This window comes from Salvia hispanica, chromosome 4, assembly GCF_029641045.1.
Source record: "Salvia hispanica isolate PSC_SH4W2 chromosome 4, Shi_PSC_v1, whole genome shotgun sequence".
Lineage (NCBI taxonomy): Eukaryota > Viridiplantae > Streptophyta > Magnoliopsida > Lamiales > Lamiaceae > Salvia > Salvia hispanica.
In genome coordinates, this window is record NC_142695.1 from 10,924,868 (window position 1) to 10,941,853 (window position 16,986).

At 34.5% G+C, this 16,986-nt stretch overlaps 3 protein-coding genes across 6 annotated transcripts; 2 read left to right on the plus strand and 1 right to left on the minus strand.

The window, feature by feature from the left end:
• The first annotated feature begins 2,856 nt into the window (after positions 1 to 2,856).
• Positions 2,857 to 9,794, plus strand: LOC125194201 (transcription elongation factor SPT6 homolog). The gene is made up of 16 exons (XM_048092285.2): positions 2,857 to 3,111; positions 3,211 to 3,300; positions 3,655 to 3,778; positions 3,905 to 3,980; positions 4,098 to 4,251; positions 4,340 to 4,475; positions 4,561 to 4,807; positions 4,880 to 5,062; positions 5,180 to 5,299; positions 5,589 to 5,975; positions 6,040 to 6,150; positions 6,248 to 7,027; positions 7,174 to 7,315; positions 7,451 to 8,625; positions 8,957 to 9,166; positions 9,313 to 9,794. Exons 1-16 carry the CDS (start codon positions 3,078 to 3,080, stop codon positions 9,697 to 9,699), a joined length of 4,356 nt encoding a protein of 1,451 aa, XP_047948242.1. The 5' UTR covers positions 2,857 to 3,077; the 3' UTR covers positions 9,700 to 9,794.
• A 149-nt stretch (positions 9,795 to 9,943) lies between these two features.
• LOC125194202 (putative E3 ubiquitin-protein ligase RHC1A) lies at positions 9,944 to 11,593 on the minus strand. 3 transcript variants are annotated; one of them, XM_089056399.1, is made up of 3 exons: positions 11,373 to 11,593; positions 11,100 to 11,265; positions 9,944 to 10,992 (listed from the first exon to the last, which is right to left on the minus strand). In XM_089056399.1, the coding sequence occupies exons 2-3, from the start codon at positions 11,112 to 11,114 to the stop codon at positions 10,081 to 10,083; spliced, it is 927 nt and encodes a 308-aa protein (XP_088912525.1). In that variant the 5' UTR covers positions 11,115 to 11,265; positions 11,373 to 11,593; the 3' UTR covers positions 9,944 to 10,080. The 3 variants fall into 3 exon arrangements, with proteins under 3 accessions (XP_088912525.1, XP_047948243.1, XP_047948244.1); XM_048092286.2 differs by lacking the exon at positions 11,100 to 11,265 and having other exon boundaries at positions 9,944 to 11,066; XM_048092287.2 differs by lacking the exon at positions 11,100 to 11,265 and having other exon boundaries at positions 11,373 to 11,591.
• Positions 11,594 to 14,984: 3,391 nt separating this feature from the next.
• LOC125196916 (putative WRKY transcription factor 41) lies at positions 14,985 to 16,498 on the plus strand. Of its 2 annotated transcripts, none has more exons than XM_048095581.1 (4): positions 14,985 to 15,090; positions 15,566 to 15,808; positions 15,897 to 16,004; positions 16,204 to 16,498. In XM_048095581.1, the coding sequence occupies exons 2-4, from the start codon at positions 15,567 to 15,569 to the stop codon at positions 16,337 to 16,339; spliced, it is 486 nt and encodes a 161-aa protein (XP_047951538.1). In that variant the 5' UTR covers positions 14,985 to 15,090; position 15,566; the 3' UTR covers positions 16,340 to 16,498. The 2 variants fall into 2 exon arrangements, with proteins under 2 accessions (XP_047951538.1, XP_047951537.1); XM_048095580.2 differs by lacking the exon at positions 14,985 to 15,090 and adding an exon at positions 15,097 to 15,278.
• The last annotated feature ends 488 nt before the right edge of the window (positions 16,499 to 16,986 follow it).

Here is a 16,986-nt window from a genome sequence, read left to right on the forward strand (position 1 = left end):
ATTTTATTAACAATTATCACTAAATTAAAGTACTTTGATTGGTCCAAAATGGAAGTTAATTGAATTAGATGCAAAATTAAGGTAATTTAATATAGAATCAGCTGTTACATTGTTTTATTAATGGCACAATATCCATCTATTAACTACTTCCTCCGTCCCTGAAACTTTGTCCCATTTTTTCATTTCCGTCCGTCCCAAAAATTTGTTCACTTTTTATCATTTTTAGTAGTGGATCTCATATTACATTAACTCACTCATACTCACATTTTATTATAAAACTAATATATAAAAGTAGGACTCACATTCCATTAAATTTTTCAACTCACTTGTCATTACATTTCTTAAAACCCGTGCCATGTTAAAGTGGGACAATATTTTAGGGACGAAGGAAGTATTAATAAAAGTTACTACACGTTCTTAGCTCCAAATATGATTTATATGTTTTTAAAAATATTTAAAATTTTGTCTAAGATTCATAAATATTTAAAATCTCTCCCAAAACTTATACATATTCAAATTAAGGCCAAACTCGCCTTTTATATATGGATAGATAGATAGATAGATATATAGATTTTCAAAATTATTATATTATGTATTTTGATAATTAATTGACCTTCACAGTTTGCAGAAAATCAAAATTTTAATGATAGAGTCAAACATGTAGATGTTAGTGAACTTCAAAAATGGTCCCTGGACTATAGGTGTATCTTGAAAATAGTCCATGGACTTTAAAAATATCACCAGTAGTCCCTGGACTAAGGGTTAATATCAAAAATGATCTTTTTGCACTGTTTCGAGACGAAAATGTCCTTTTGAGGGGTTTTGGAGGGTTTGGGCAATCTGGTCTTTTTACACTTTTAACATTTTAAATCTGATATTATTTCAGTTATGTACTAAATCTGATATTATTTCAAACTTATCATTCTTCTTCCCTTTTGTCATCCTTCACTTTGTTTCTTTATTTCAATATTAGATTTAATTTATAAAATTAAATTTTAAATTTTGATTTTTAAATATCAATAATTTTTTTTAATTAAAACTATTAATTCATGGACACTATAAATATTGGTTAAAACTATTGATATTTGTTATTTAATATAATATTCAGCTGAATTGAAGAAGTACAGAAAAATAATATTAATCATGATGGAAAAATAAGAGTTATTTATTCTATTTAGCCTTCGTTCGGTTGTTATAATTACTTATGATTGAATATTATAAAGTTGACTAAAAATTTTATATAGGAGTATTTTTGTTGAAATTTTCTAGTCATTTTGATTATTTTCAAATTAATAAACGCAAATTATATTTGTCTTACATTAGATGCATATTTATTTCAAAATAAATCGTGTTATATGATCTATTTATGATTAAAGCTATAAAATATTGATTAAAACTAAGACGTTGTCATATCTTATTGATTAAATATTAGACACTATCAAATATTGATTATGACTATTAATTTTTGTTATTTATTAATTATTATAATTAAAAAAATTATTGACATTTAAAAACTGAAATTTAAAATTTAATTTTGTAAAATTAAATATAATATTGAAATAAAGAAACAAAGTGAAGGATGACAAAAGGGAAGAAGAATGATAATTTTGAAATAATATCAGATCTAGTACATAACTGAAATAATATCAGATTTAAAATGTTAAAAGTGTAAAAAGACCAAATTGCCCAAACCCCCAAAACCCCTCAAAAGGACATTTTCTCTCGAAACAGTGCAAAAGGACCGTTTTTTATATTAACCCTTAGTCCAGGAACTATTGGTGATATTTTTAAAGTCCAGAGACCATTTTCAAGATACACCCATAATCCAGGGACTATTTTTGAAGTTCACTCTAGATTTTATTTCATTTATGATTTATGATATTGTGGAAAAAGAAGAAATCTTACTTGAAAAATTCCATAAAGATCATAACCCAACATACATGAGAACTAATGATGTCATGAACTATATGTTTGTAAATTGATTATGGCTAGTTCTCCTGCCTTTTGCACATGTTATATGATTAATAAATTATTTTTGTTTTCTCTAATTTTGATTAAAAATACAGGTGAGAACTTAGGAGAGTTTGTGAATAATTCGTTAGATTGTCTTTTTTATTGCAAGTTGTTATCTCTTATCTATATTAGTTTTGATTTTGCATTATTGAATCATTGTTAAGTTGGTAAATCTGATTATTAGAAAAATAAAATTAAATATGAGTAAGAATCGATGGGAAAATATTGAGATTTGAATAATCGAACTTATTTGTATTAATGTGTTTGTAGACTATAAAGTGCTATATCGCATGATTTTTAATAATTTCTTTTATAACTTTTATATAGAACATATATTTGATAATATAGTTAATTATGGTTGATTGTTATAACGAATATATTTTGTAAATTTGTACGATACACATATCTTGTCATTAGCGTAACTATTAATTCGAACGTTTTTGTTTAAATTATGCGAGTGGATGGATTGAATGTCAAAGAAATTTTAGTGATGTCAATATCAATAATTCTTTTGTTAATGTTATTTAAAATAAGTTTTTCAAAATTTATAAATTAATATTTTGTTGCATGCTTCATTATTTTATATTTATATTTACAGTCTCATCATTTCGAAATTTGTTGAATTTTATATTGTGGTTGTAAAATAATTGTTATGTAGGAGTAGTATATTTTTAAATTTTAAATTCCGTATAGTAATACTCCATAATTTCTCAGCAGGATAAAATGCTTGAACATGTTTACTCGGCTTTATATTTATAAAATCTAATTTTCTAAATTTAAAAATAGAAAATAAATTTATGACATGATTTGTAAAATCATAGTAGAAAATAAAAAATCAGATTCGTATTCAATTGAAATTGAATGATTATAAGAACACAGGTCGCATGCAAACGCACAATTGGTGTGTGACTGTGTGTTGCTGGAACGAAATCGGAGGGTTTCCGGCTTTCCGCGGTTTGCCTCCGCCATTTTTCTAACGCTCGCGTTAAAATTGTGCGTAAAATTTTAACCACGCCTCTAGGGTTTCGCCTCATTCCTGAAGCAGTTTTTGCGATTTCACCTCAATGGCCGGAAAAAATGTGATCTCCGACGATGAAGGTACGATTTTCCTCAATTGTATGTATTTTGTCGAAATTTCGGGTGTGCTTGATATGTGGAGCTAATTGGGGGTCCTTCCGTGTTAATCACTATTTGCAGATGAGATCGGAGTCGAAGAAGAAGAAAGAGACGAGGTGCCTTATGGAGACCGAGGTGGTGATCGTAACGATGACGATGAAGAAGACGATGGTACGCCAATTTTCGTTCTCTCATATTCCCGAAAGCTTCTAGAAAAAAAACATACTCCCTGTTTTGAGTGAGTTTCGTTACTAAAATTGGATCAAAAACAATTTGGCTGAAGCACGACGAGGGTTCTAGTGCATGCAATTAAAAAGTAAACTTCATCTTTTTGGGGGTTGGGGGATATAAATCATGATCTGGATTTGGATAGAAATCATGTATGTGTTCTTGGAGTACTTACCTTAAGCAGACTAGAGATATAGTACATCTCGGTCACCTAATGTTTTATCTTTCAATTATTTATCGTTTAGACTGATGTGCTTATTGGTGGATATCTGTTGGAACTCCTCAATTTTTTATCAGAGGAAGTACGGGATGAATATGAAAAGGATGGATTTATAGTGGACGATATCGAGGAAGGAGAGGATGAGGAAGAAGATCAAGTTGATAGTGATGAGGAGCAGAAGAAAAGGAAACGAAAGAAAAGGTTTTTACTTTTATTCTTAATAACGAGGCCTTTTTTATTTGGTAGATTGTAGATATAAAACTTTTCACCATTACAGACAAAGACAGCTTATTTTTGTTCTCATGATAATCAATTGATTGAACATAGGGATCAATTCATGCTTGATGAGGATGATTACGAACTCCTCCAGGAAAGCAATATATCTGTCAATCGTCCAAAGCTTGTCAGTTCATCATCTTTTATCCTTTTTATAGTCTTTCAGCATTTATGCCTTCAATTTTTGACTGCAGGAAATCTTGGATTTTACTCTGGATTTTGAGTTTTTTTTATTAATTATCAGGAGAGTAAGAAGTTTAAGAGACTGAAAAAGGCTAGACAGGATGCACAAGAAGATCCGTCCAGGTTTTCAGATGAAGAAGAATTTAATGGAAGTGGGAATGCTAGGCGTACTGGTGAGGAGAAGCTCAAGCATAGCTTTGTTGGTGATGATTATGGTAAAAATTACCAGTGCAAGTATTTCCTTCAATGAGCTTTTAGAACTACAGGATCATCCTTGACCTTGGGTTTTCTCAACTATCATAGGGCAACCTCTTGAGGATATTGCAGAGGAGGATGGACAGCTTGAAGAAGAAGAGGATGCAGACATTGGCGAGGAGGATGAGATGGCTGATTTTATTGTTGACGAAGAAGATGTTGATGAGCATGGAGCCCCTGTGAGGTATGTCCACAGACCCTATATTTGTATATGTGGATTTAGAATTTATGTTGTTATCTGTAAATGAACATTTCACATCTGTTTGCAGGAGAAAGAAACCAAAGAAAAGCAGACAGCGCCCAGGGATTTCTTCATCCGCACTCCAGGAAGCACATGAAATTTTTGGTGATGTTGAAGACCTGCTTAGGCTGCGGAAGATAGATGTGAGGGACAGCTTTGGTGAAACTAGCGAAAGGAGTCTTGAAGATCAGTTTGATCCTAGTGTACTTTCTGAAAAGTACATGACAGAAAAGGATGATCAAATTCGGGAAATCGATATTCCTGAAAGAATACAGGTATACTGAGTATCTTGTGGCATATGATCATATGCTATTTTTATGGTTGTAAATTCATACCTTTCTATGTAGATATCTGAAGGAAGTACAGGCCACCCCCCAACAGATGAGTTTAGTGTCAAAATGGAGACCGAGTGGATATGCAATCAACTTATCAGTGGTGTGCTACCTTTTTTCAACAGGAGTGGTATTCATGATGAGATGAAGCGGCATATAGCTAGATTCTTGGAGTTGATTCACGTTCAGAAGTTAGATGTATGTTTTTGTAAGAAAATTTGTTAATATCGTTAATTACTTCATATCATATTAAATGACTACAATGCAGGATAAGTCTCCTATTTGTTTGCTGACCTATTTATATCCATATTGTAGGTCCCATTCATTGCCATGTACAGGAAAGAGGAAATATTAAGCCTTTTAAAGGATCCAACTGAACCTGAAGCTGGTATTGAAAATGATATTAACCAAAAGCCTGCACTGAAGTGGCACCAGGTGCACATTTCATATCAATTGCTTATTCCTTGTTCTTCTATCTCCTCTTAAGCATGGCTTAGTGGTAGGTAACTGTTTTAAGTCCAAAAGTCTTGTTCCCTTTCATCGATATGTTTGCTTGTCACTATTGTGCTTGGTTATTTATGAAAACCTATGAAGTAGCTAAGATAATTTCATGTTAGAAAATTTTGTTTGTAATTTGTGCATTTGACTTTCAATACTTTATAGATAGAGGACCAGCTTGCGACTTTATGGAGACACTAAAAGTAGTATTGTCATTGTGCTGCAGGTTCTTTGGGCAATTCAGGACTTGGATCAGAAGTGGCTTCTTCTTCTGAAAAGAAAAATTGCTCTTCAGTCATACTACACTAAGCGGTTTGAAGAAGAGAAAAGAAGAGTGTACGATGAGACACGCCTAAGATTAAATGAACATCTCTTTCAATCAATCACTAAGTCGCTCGAAGCTGTTGATTCAGAGAGAGAAGTGGATGATGTAGACTCAAAATTTAATTTGCATTTCCCTACAGGGGAAGCTGTCCTAGATGAAGGGCAGTTTAAAAGACCAAAGAGAAAATCACATTACAGCAGTTGTAGCAAAGCTGGGCTGTGGGAGGTTGCAAGCAAATTTGGTTACAGCTCTGAGCAATTTGGTTTGCAGATATCTCTGGAGAAAATGGTAGGAATTTTATTTGTTAAGCCCTTCATTTATGGTTTGATCAAGTGGGCTTTGTTCTTTCCAGAGAATGGATGAATTGGAGGATGTTAAGGAAACACCAGCGGAAATGGCTTCTAATTTCACCTGTACAATGTTTGAGACACCTCAAGCAGTGTTGAAAGGTGCAAGGCACATGGTATGGAGAGATTTTATTATTTGGTAGTAATTGTTTTATGCAGGGATGGATTTTATATAGTTTAAACTGTATTCTTTAACTTCTCTTGATAAAACAGGCTGCAGTTGAGATTAGCTTTGAACCCTGTGTTCGGAAACATGTCCGCAGTATCTTTATGGACAACGCAGTAGTGTCAGCTAGTCCTACACCTGATGGAAACACAGCTATTGATTCTTTTCACCAGTTTTATGGAATTAAGTGGTTGAGGGACAAACCACTTAACAGATTTGAGGATGCTCAATGGCTTTTGATTCAGAAAGCTGAGGAGGAGAAGCTTTTGCAAGTTTCTATAAAGCTGCCTGAAGTAGTCCTTGATAAGTTAATAAGCGACTCGAATGATTATTATTTGAGTGATGGTGTAAGTAAATCTGCGCAGTTATGGAATGAGCAAAGGAAACTGATTCTTAATGATGCATTAAACAATTATCTTCTTTCTTCAATGGAAAAAGAAGCAAGATCACTGCTGACAAGTAGAGCAAAATCATGGCTACTCTCAGATTATGGGAGGCTATTGTGGGATAAAGTATCTGTTGCACCATACCAACGGAAAGAAAATGATGTCAGTTCTGATGAAGAAACTGCACCCAGGGTTATGGCTTGCTGTTGGGGCCCTGGAAAGCCAGCGACAACCTTTGTGATGTTGGATTCATCTGGAGAAGTTTTGGATGTATTGCATGCCGGTTCCATCAGCATTCACGGCCAAAGTGGCAATGAACAGCAACGTAAAAGAAATGATCAGCAGAGAGTGCGAAAGTTTATGATGGACCATCAACCACATATTGTAGTTTTAGGAGCTACTAATTTGTCTTGTACACGGTTGAAGGATAGAATATATGAGGTACACAGTTGCATTAATTATTTGGTTCTTATTATCACATAGTTGTCTAAAGTAAATCTCTTTTCCTGTTATTTTGAATTCCTTTCTCATTACCTCTGAAAAGTATCTGAGGTGACTCTATATATTATTGCCCATTCTGTCATCAGATAATGTTCAAGATGGTGGAAGATAATCCTCGAGATGTTGGCTATGAGATGGATAATCTGAATGTTGTCTTTTGCGATGAATCTCTTCCGCATCTGTATGAAAATTCACGCATCTCAGTTGATCAGCTTCCTTCACAAGAAGGTATATTGAATTCTTTTGCATGGTAACTTGTCCCTTTTGCCACACTTCATGTAGATCGTGCTGCCTCCATAGTACTATGCCAGTTTCTCTGTATTGTTTTTTTTTCCAGCTTATTTATCCCCCCCCCAATTTCAGGTATCATTAGACGTGCTGTGGGTCTTGGACGTCATCTTCAGAACCCTTTAGCAATGGTTGCCACATTGTGTGGGCCGGGTAAAGAGATATTATCTTGGAAGCTTAATCCTTTGGACAACTTTCTTACTCCTGATGAGAAGTATGGAATGGTTGAACAAGTGATGGTTGATGTAACTAACCAGGTGGGCCTTGATATTAATCTGGCCGCCAGTCATGAATGGTTATTTGCCCCTCTACAATTTATTTCTGGGCTTGGTCCCAGAAAAGCAGCTTCTCTCCAGAGGTCCCTAGTAAGAGCAGGTGCCATCTTCACTAGGAAAGACCTGTTGCAATCTCATGGGCTTGGAAAAAAAGTTTTTATTAATGCAGTTGGCTTCCTCCGAGTGCGACGTAGCGGATTGACTTCCAGTAGTAGTCAATTTATTGATCTGTTAGATGACACCAGAGTTCATCCGGAATCATACATTCTCGCACAAGATTTGGCCAAGGATATTTATCTGGAGGATGGGAATGATGATGCAAATGATGACGACGATGTCCTGGAAATGGCAATCGAGCATGTCAGGGAAAAACCACATTTACTGAGAGCTGTAGATGTTCATGAATATGCTGTACAGAAAAATCATCTGAACAAGAAAGAAACCCTTAACGATATTAGATTGGAATTGATGGAAGGCTTTCAGGATCGTCGTAGTCCATTTGCAGAACCATGTCAGGATGAGCTGTTTCACATGATGACCGGTGAGACTGAAGAGACACTCTCTGAAGGAAGAATTGTGCAGGCCACGGTTCGAAACGTACAAGCTCAGAGAGCAAGTTGTGTCCTTGAATCTGGATTAACTGGCATCCTCAGTAAGGAGGATTATATGGATGATTGGAGGAATATCCATGATTTAAGCAATAAGCTGCGCGATGGTGATATTTTGACTTGCAGAATTAAATCAATTCAGAAGAACCGCTATCAGGTGGTTTTAACTTGTAGAGGAAGTGATATGAGGAGTAACCGATATCAGAGTCACAGAATGACAGATCCTTACTATCATGAAGAACGCAGCACTTTGCAAACTGTGCAGGAAAAAGCTCGCAAGGAGAAGGAGCTTGCTAAGAAGTGTTTCAAGCCGAGGATGATCGTTCATCCACACTTCCAAAATATAACGCCTGATGCAGCGATAAAGGTTTGTTGTAATCCTCTGTTGTAGTCTTTCGTGATTCATTTGTGGGTCTGCTTATGTGTTCTGATATTTATTGGGAATTTGGAGTGCATAATCATTTTTTATTAGATTTGATTTGGTGTGATCATCACCTCTTAATCTAAGGTACATTCGCATGTGAAGTGTAATTCGTAACTGGTGAGGCTTCATTCTATTGCGTCCAAATTGTGATTATTGTGCCAAAAATGCATTTACAATACTTTGTAGTAGTAATAGCCTACTGCATTGCTACTAACTCTTCCTTCAATGCTTCTATGTCTTTTGAGTTCTGACACCCTTTGATTCCTCTCATCAGTTTTTGGCTGACAAGGATCCTGGTGAAAGTGTCATACGTCCTAGTTCTCGTGGACTATCAATTTTGACATTGACGATGAAAGTTTATGATGGGGTATACGCTAACACTCTCATTGAAGAAGGTGGAAAAGAGCATGGGGATATCACCAGCTTGCTTCGAATAGGGAAAACACTGAAAATCAGAAAGGATACATTTGAAGATCTTGATGAGGTGATTTACAAGAGCTGCTATTTTGGAGACTGACTGATCATTGTCTATGATGTTGTGTAAACTGAATAAAATATGTTTATACGCCATTTCCAGATTGATATTGTCTTTCCTTGTAAGCACACAAGTTTGATTAACCCTTCTTGCAGGTAATGGATCGTTATGTGGATCCACTGGTAGCTCATTTGAAGTCCATGCTGAATCACCGGAAGTTCCGGACGGGTACCAGAAGTGAAATTGAAGAGCTCCTCAGAATTGAAAAGGCTGAGGATCCTAGTAAAAGTGTATATTGCTTTGGAATATCTCATGAGCATCCTGGCCTATTCATCTTGACTTACATAGTACATGATTCTAATCCTCAGCATGAGTTCATAGGTCTCTATCCGCAGGGATTTAGTTTATGTAATCGAATGTGCAAGGATATTGACCGTCTTTCGAATTATTTTAAGAAACTTATCACTGGCGCACGTGATCCTGCTCAGTCGCTACCATCAGTTGCTGCTATGGTGCCAATGAGGAGTCCTGCTATGGTATAAATATCTACTCCCACGAACAGCGGTGGTTGGCTGACCTTGTAAATTTTTATACCTCTTCTACTATACTGCTATTTTGAATAGGCGTTTACCTCCTAGCGTTCTTTCTTCAACAATTCACTCTCAGCTGGTCCTATGCTAAATATTTTATTCTAATTTCTAGATTTGAACCATGATAAAACTGTCGTGTCCCCAACTCTACATTTTGCTGTAATGGAAATATGAAAATAAATGGAAGTGATAATAATGCAAAAAGGCAATATGCAGATGAATAAATAACAATGATGAAGATTGAACATGTCCACACATTTATTCTATCACATGGATGATGAATACTAGGATCACAAGGGACAGCAGGATTTGTTGTTTTGTTATTGATAAAGATCAATATTCAAAAGGCCAGTACGAGTAGTCTTCATGCTGGTTATGTTCATAGTATGGAACTGGGATTGGTTCGACTGTCTCACCACGGTTAGAATTGGACCGAGATGAACGAAAAGGCCACAAGAAAGACCACCTCCTCCTCCTTCGCGTTCCCTGACTCTCTGCTTCTGCTGCTGCTGCTGCTGCTGGTGTTTCCTCTCTCCGACTCCATCTCCTGCTCCACCTTCTGCTTCTTCGGATTTGGCCCCACAAGTTGTGACTATTGCAGTCGTTGTTGCCTAGTTGCTGAGTGATCAGCTCCTGGCGACAGACTGGACACGAAGCTCGTTGCTCTAACCATGGCACTATACAATCCGAGTGGTACAAATGCTTGCACGGTAACTTCCTCACCGGGGATCCCAGTTGGAAATCTTCTCTGCAAACAGCACAGGTCGAGTCAGCACGAACATGCTTCTTCAAAATCTTGATGGTTGGTAAGGCATCAATGGAGGATCTTGAGGCCGGGGGAGGCACGCGTTGATCACTCTGCGTCACATGTTGGAGAAACTCCTCGACTCCCGGTCCTACAATATAGTCACCCCCGGTTTCCCGTCTGAAACCAAGAGTCTCATTGAGAAACTCCAAAATGCCAGGCATTCTAACCGGCGTGTCTCCACTAAACACGAGAAGTGAATTGCCATCAATCGCCTCCGACCTTTGCTGCCTGAGGAAATTCGAGAGGGCTTCCATATACCCCGGCCTAGAGGTGTTCGTACTAATTGCATCATCGAGCTCTTGAACGAAGCCTCTTTCACAGTTGGCACAAACCAGATTGGGGCCAGTGAGAGAAACAGGTTCCTGGCAATTATAACACCAATGACTCGACATCTTTGCTCCTTCCCAAGCTAAGGTATTATACAAAAATGAATGAATCTGGTAAAACAAGGCCATAAACGATCAACAAAAAATCAATCCTCCTTTCATTCTCAATCACTCTTCAACTGCTACTACAAAACAAAACTATAAATCAATCCACTCACTTCAGTAATTTGCATTTAATTTAGGCAAGCTAAAAAGCGTTGAATTTCACCAAATGATTAAGGCATAATACAGCACCGACATTAGATCAATGAAAAGAAAAGCGATCGTGTCATTTAATTTCGCAATGCATTGATTGAGATTCGCAAACAAAAGAATATCAAGCTCCTACAAATCAAAGGAAATAGATGCATTATCTAAAAAAATACTGAATCCTACAAATCTAGTTACACAAAAATGAGGAAATGAAGCAACAAAATCAAGGAAAAAAGCACCTTGAATGTGAGAGGCTGTGATCCAGATGAATGAATCCTATACAAAATGGAGGCGATAACATTGCATTATCTGTAAAGTAAGATATAAAATATATGCATACACATTAAAAGCTTATGCTTGAGATTGGAGATATGCAGGAAAAGACTGCAAAAGCAACTGTGTGTGTGTGTTTTATAGCTTAGCGGTGTATTTGTGTTTCTTTATTGTAACGATAATTACACACACATGCCACATGACTTCTGTATTTTTCTAATTATAAATAATGTCTTTTTCTGTTGCTTCTATTGTGGGATTGGGCTGCACATGCAATGGGCTTCTTCCTCATTTCAACCAACCCATTTTCTGTTTTTCTTTTTTTTTATTTATAATCTTTTACCCCTTTCTTTTTTTCTCTTTGGGAATTTTGACTAAGAAAAGAGATTGCTTTATTCTATTTCTGGTGTGCTGTCTTCTTCATGCTCATGACTCATGAGTACTTGCCTTTTTTTTTTCTTCTTTTATTAGCATTTCTGTTTTAGTTGTATTTGGAATGAAACAATTTAAGACAGACCCTGAGATTTTTTTGGTACTTAAAAATATTTGTTTGCAGTTAGTGGCTGCTTTGTAGAATAACATCAGTAACATGTCATGTAGAAAAAAACATGCATTTTTGAATTCTGACTGAACAAGACAATAGAAGACCAAATGGGTACTTTTTGGAAAGTTCAATTATATTTGCTCATAGTAGTAACTAGTAAGTAAAAAGATATACATTGCTTCCATCCTATCTCAGCTCCTCCACTTCGGGTAAGTTCCATATCTTTAATTAAACTTTGTGAACTTTTTTTATTGCTGTTGCATTAGTAGTTATAGTCAAAAATGAAAGAGACAATAGAGTTTTAATGGTTCTCGAAAATACATCATATATTGGATTTTTGAATAAAATATATTTATTTTTGTGTTTATAATAAAACAATCTCAAATTACTTTTTCTAATTTCACGAGTAAAAGAAATAGGTCGATAAATAATGTACTATTCTCTCCGTCATAAAAATAGAAACTTTGAGAACAACACGGGTTTTAATGCAAAATTACTAGAGTAGACGAGACATAGAAAGAAAAGGTAATTGAAATATTATTAAGGAGAATGTGGTTCATCTCTAAGATAGAAAACTTACCAAATATAGAAAATGGCTAATTTTGTGAGACATAACAAAATGGAAAAATGAGACTATTTTTATGGAATTGGAGGACTAATCTTAATCTTTTAAGTTTGAATTTAGTATAAATAATTCGAGTAAAATCACGACATGATATTTACGGTCCTGCTACTATGCTTTTGTTGGAAGTTCAATTTATTCCTTTTGCGAATTAAGAATAAAATCCGAAGATTGTAGAAAGGAGGTACCATACGCCTCTTGTCACGAGAAAAAAATCAGTGGTCAATCATCACCAAGGTGTCAGTTCTATTTGGTATTTCCTACTAATAGATATTTGACAAATGGAAATATAAATAATGGAAACATTAAATTATATGGAAAGTTTCTTCAAATTCCATGTATAATAAATACACTATATATGAAAGAGATATTCATTATTCTATTTATTTAAATAATTAATCATCATCATAATTATTGTCAGTCATTTTATACGTAAATATAAAAAAAATGGTAGCTTTATATTAGAACATTATTTGTTTTATTTTATTATTAAATCATGGAGATGTCAATTAACTTTGATAAGATTAAAGTTTTTAATCGGGGATCACTATCACTTTTGTTACAATAATTTTAATTTTTTATAATTTTAAATTTAAATATTATTTATGGAATTTTTGTTTATGGAACTATTTTATGATATATTGAAAAGGATAAAATGTATTAATATTAGTTTTTAGATCATCTTATTATTTAATTATTTTTATAATTTAACATAGCACTTGTATATAATATTCATACAGTCAACGTGCAACAAAAATATTAAACAAAAACTACACTATATAATTAGTCATATAATTAATTTAATTTATACATTTCAGAATTATTTATATTTTTAATTTAATTTATAAGTATTTTACACTAATAAACTTGCCGTTATAATTATATGTTTTATTTATCTAGATTTTTTTATATACATAAATAAAGAGAAAAAAAATGTAATCATCTAAAATCTTAAATGGGTGACGTGATCTTATTCTGTATTTATGTTTAAGAAGGTCTCGACTATAATCATGAAAATTGGTTAAATATTAAAATATATAGTAGTGTAATGCATTATACATGGAATGGTAGAAGCTTTCCATATAATTTAGAGGGTTCCATATTTCATATATCTAATTGGAATTACAGCATCCACAGTGACGCAGATGTCCCAGCGGACTTTCCAAAAACACCTCATGCCACGTCATAAGAATCATCACACTTCACTGTCATATCATAAGGACATCTCACTGCACAATGACGGACATCCACAATAAAAATTTCGACACGAATACGGAGAAAATGCAACGATTTTAATTTTTGAAAAAAAAACATACATATTTAAATTTAAAAAAGTGCATAATTCACCAAAAAAAGAACCATCTCAAACCAAAAAACGATTCAAACAAAAGTACATGTTATGCCTTGAATCTCTATAGTTTGCCGCTAGCCGAACTGAGGTCTTGATGCCCGGTCAGCGAGTCAGGGAATCAAGGGGGAGACGCCCCTTGCAACGAGTTGTATATATAGAGTTTAAAAAAAATCAAAAATCGGGACGTTCGCCGGAACGTCCGTCGTGACGACGGACGTCGCCGGAATGCCATGGATCTGCGGTGTCCGCAGCGGACGTCCGCATCTGCCCCTCCCTCGCCTAATGGCAAACGTCCCCCGCGGACGTCCGGTGGGACATCCTCCATTGTGGATGCTCTTATGAATATATGTATTTCCATTAGTCAAAAATCTGTTGATAGGACATACCAAATAAGATTCACACCTTGGTGAGGATTGATCGCTGAATTTTTTAGAATTGAGATAAAATCGGGTATTATAGCCTTCTATGTACCCAATTTTCGAGATCGGATTATATCAAGTACTCTTTCTGTCTCAAAAAAGTTGAGTCACTTTTTTTTCACTCGTTTTGAAAAAATCGTACTACCTCTGTCCCTGAAAATTTTGGTCCGTCCCTGAAAATTTGATACACTTCACTTTTATCATTTTTGGTAGTGAACCACATATTCCACTAACTCATTCCTACTCACATTTTATTATAAAACTAATACTTTAAAAGTAGGAACCACATCCCACCAACTTTTTCAACTCACTTTCCATTACATTTCTTAAAACCCGTGTTGGGTCAAAGTGTAGCAAATTTTGGGGGACGAAGGTAGTAATAAATAGATAAAGAAGATATATAGTAAAGTAAAAGCAAGAATAATGTAGAGAAGAGTCCTACATTATTCTCGCTTTTACTTTACTTCACTTTAATTATTTATTATGATTTTTTCAAAACGAGTGTAAAAAAAAAGTGATTCAATTTAGTTGGGACGGAGGGAGTAGTATATTATTGTTAGTCGGGAATGAGTAGCATTTTATTAAAGAAAAAAAAATATATAAATAAATCATTTTTATCCGTTTAAACGTTAATAATAATGGAAGCAATCAAGCAGAACCGGACATTATATTGACTTCAAGATTAACAGTTCCTTATCTCCATTGATTGAGTAGCAGTTTTCAATAATTTTCTTCTCGAATTTCTCAGGTTCTTCATCTTCGATCTCACCACTAGCTATATCTTCGATTTCATTAAATGTTTAAAGATTTTCCGTTTTGGATCCATGTTTTGCCCATCTTGCTTTGCTTATGCCGAGTTCAATTTGTGTGATTCTTTCAAATCTTATAACTGTGTTATATTTGACTGATCTGCTGAACTGAAAGATGGGTAAAATGGTAAATATAGAAATTCAAACAGCCTATTTTGTTTCCTTTCTTTTCTTGTTGAAGTAGTATTTGTAAATAAATATATACTCTATCCGTTCGTAAATGATAGTCTTCTTTTTTCACTTTAGAGCGTTCCACAAAATTATCATACTTGTATTTTTGACAAGTTTTTTCTCGTTGGACCTTATTCTCCCACTCCAATCATTTTATTTTTCTGTTAGTTACCAATTTTGCATTAAAGTGTTTGCGTTCAAATGAAATTTGTAACTTGGTTTAAGGATTGGATATTGTGATAGGATGGAAAGTGAAGGTGCTGAGTTGTTGAATTCACTAGTTAGTGAGATCAGCAAAGGGATGGAGCAAGTGAAACAGCTTAAAGAGTCTTCTAATTCTAATAACAATGGAGTTTTGGACAAAATGTTGTCTTCTCATGAAGAGGCTCTATTCATTCTGACTGGCCGTGCTCCACAGCAACAATGTCACTCAGGGATATCATCGTTACCAGATCCTCCTGCTCCTGCAACTGCAAGTCTCAAAAGGTGTGATTGATTTGTCAACCACAAATCATAGGAGTACGTAATTTATTCTTCTTAACCACACTTGGCTTGGCTTGGCTTGGCTTTGTAGGAAAACTAGCATGGTTCCGGTATCTGGAGACTCATCACTACTACCCGACGATGGATATAGTTGGAGGAAGTACGGCCAAAAACATATCCTTGGTGCCAAATATCCAAGGTGATAAATTTTTACCAAATCACTCTTGTTGTCTTATAGTAACACTGCATAAAATCTCGTATTTATTCAAGTGGAACATATACTACTACTTGTTGTTGTGGTGGGAGGTGAATTAGTAAATCCCAGTCAAGTGATATTGCTTGTTTATTGACATCAATAGTCATATTATAAATCTAATGAAATAATATTTGATACGCAGAGAGTATTACAGATGCAGTTTAAAAAGTAGTGCCTCCTGTCCGGCTAGAAAGCAGATACAAAGGTTGGATGATGCGACTATGTTTAAGGTCACATACAGGGGACGACATGTATGCCAACAATCCCCCAAATCATAATCTTAGGACTCACAGAATCAACAACAATTTCTTCCTGCTATCCAATTGTAAAACCATTTTGAAGTCCATATGGGAATTCTACATCGTTTCGTGAGGGAAATTACATCATATTCTTATTCATAAAACAACATCGCTTTACTTAAATTATCAATTTTTCTACTTCCCGACTAAAGTTAGTCCTAGACTGAAGTTGAAAAGTTACTCTCAATTTATTAATTCCTCATTATACGTCCCAATTTATCATTTTTGTCTTTCCATAAATAATTGTCTTATTTGTTTTTAATTACTTTGGTAATGAATCACATATTCCTTTAACTTTATTGTATTTGATTATAAAACCCTATCATTTAAAAATGATAATTATTTCTATTTGCTCTGTCCCTTCAAATTAGAATTTTACTAGCAATTTTAGAAAGTTATATTCTCTTTAATAAGGTGGAACTCATTCTTCACTATTAATTTTCTTTCTCTCTCTCTTTTATCAATTGTGAATTAAAACTTGTATCATTTCAAAAGCTTCTAAAGATAAAAGCTAGAACTCGCATTCCATTAATCTTTTTCAAAAGAATGAGAACCACAAAGAAATTATAGCAAAATATAAAAACTAAATAATCTTATAATGAATTTACCTTAAGAATAATCATGAA

Bases quoted from the DNA above. Each gene is read 5' to 3' on its own strand.
- LOC125194201 (XM_048092285.2), top strand. From the start codon at position 3,078: ATGGCCGGAAAAAATGTGATCTCCGACGATGAAG. The intron at 5,300-5,588 runs GTGCACATTTCA...ATTGTGCTGCAG, and splicing joins CTGCACTGAAGTGGCACCAG to GTTCTTTGGGCAATTCAGGA. The intron at 8,626-8,956 runs GTTTGTTGTAAT...TCCTCTCATCAG, and splicing joins CGCCTGATGCAGCGATAAAG to TTTTTGGCTGACAAGGATCC.
- LOC125194202 (XM_048092286.2), bottom strand. From the start codon at position 11,010: ATGGCCTTGTTTTACCAGATTCATTCATTTTTGTATAATACCTTAGCT.
- LOC125196916 (XM_048095581.1), top strand. From the start codon at position 15,567: ATGGAAAGTGAAGGTGCTGAGTTGTTGAATTCACTAGTTAGTGAGATC. The intron at 15,809-15,896 runs GTGTGATTGATT...TTGGCTTTGTAG, and splicing joins GCAACTGCAAGTCTCAAAAG to GAAAACTAGCATGGTTCCGG. The intron at 16,005-16,203 runs GTGATAAATTTT...TTTGATACGCAG, and splicing joins CTTGGTGCCAAATATCCAAG to AGAGTATTACAGATGCAGTT.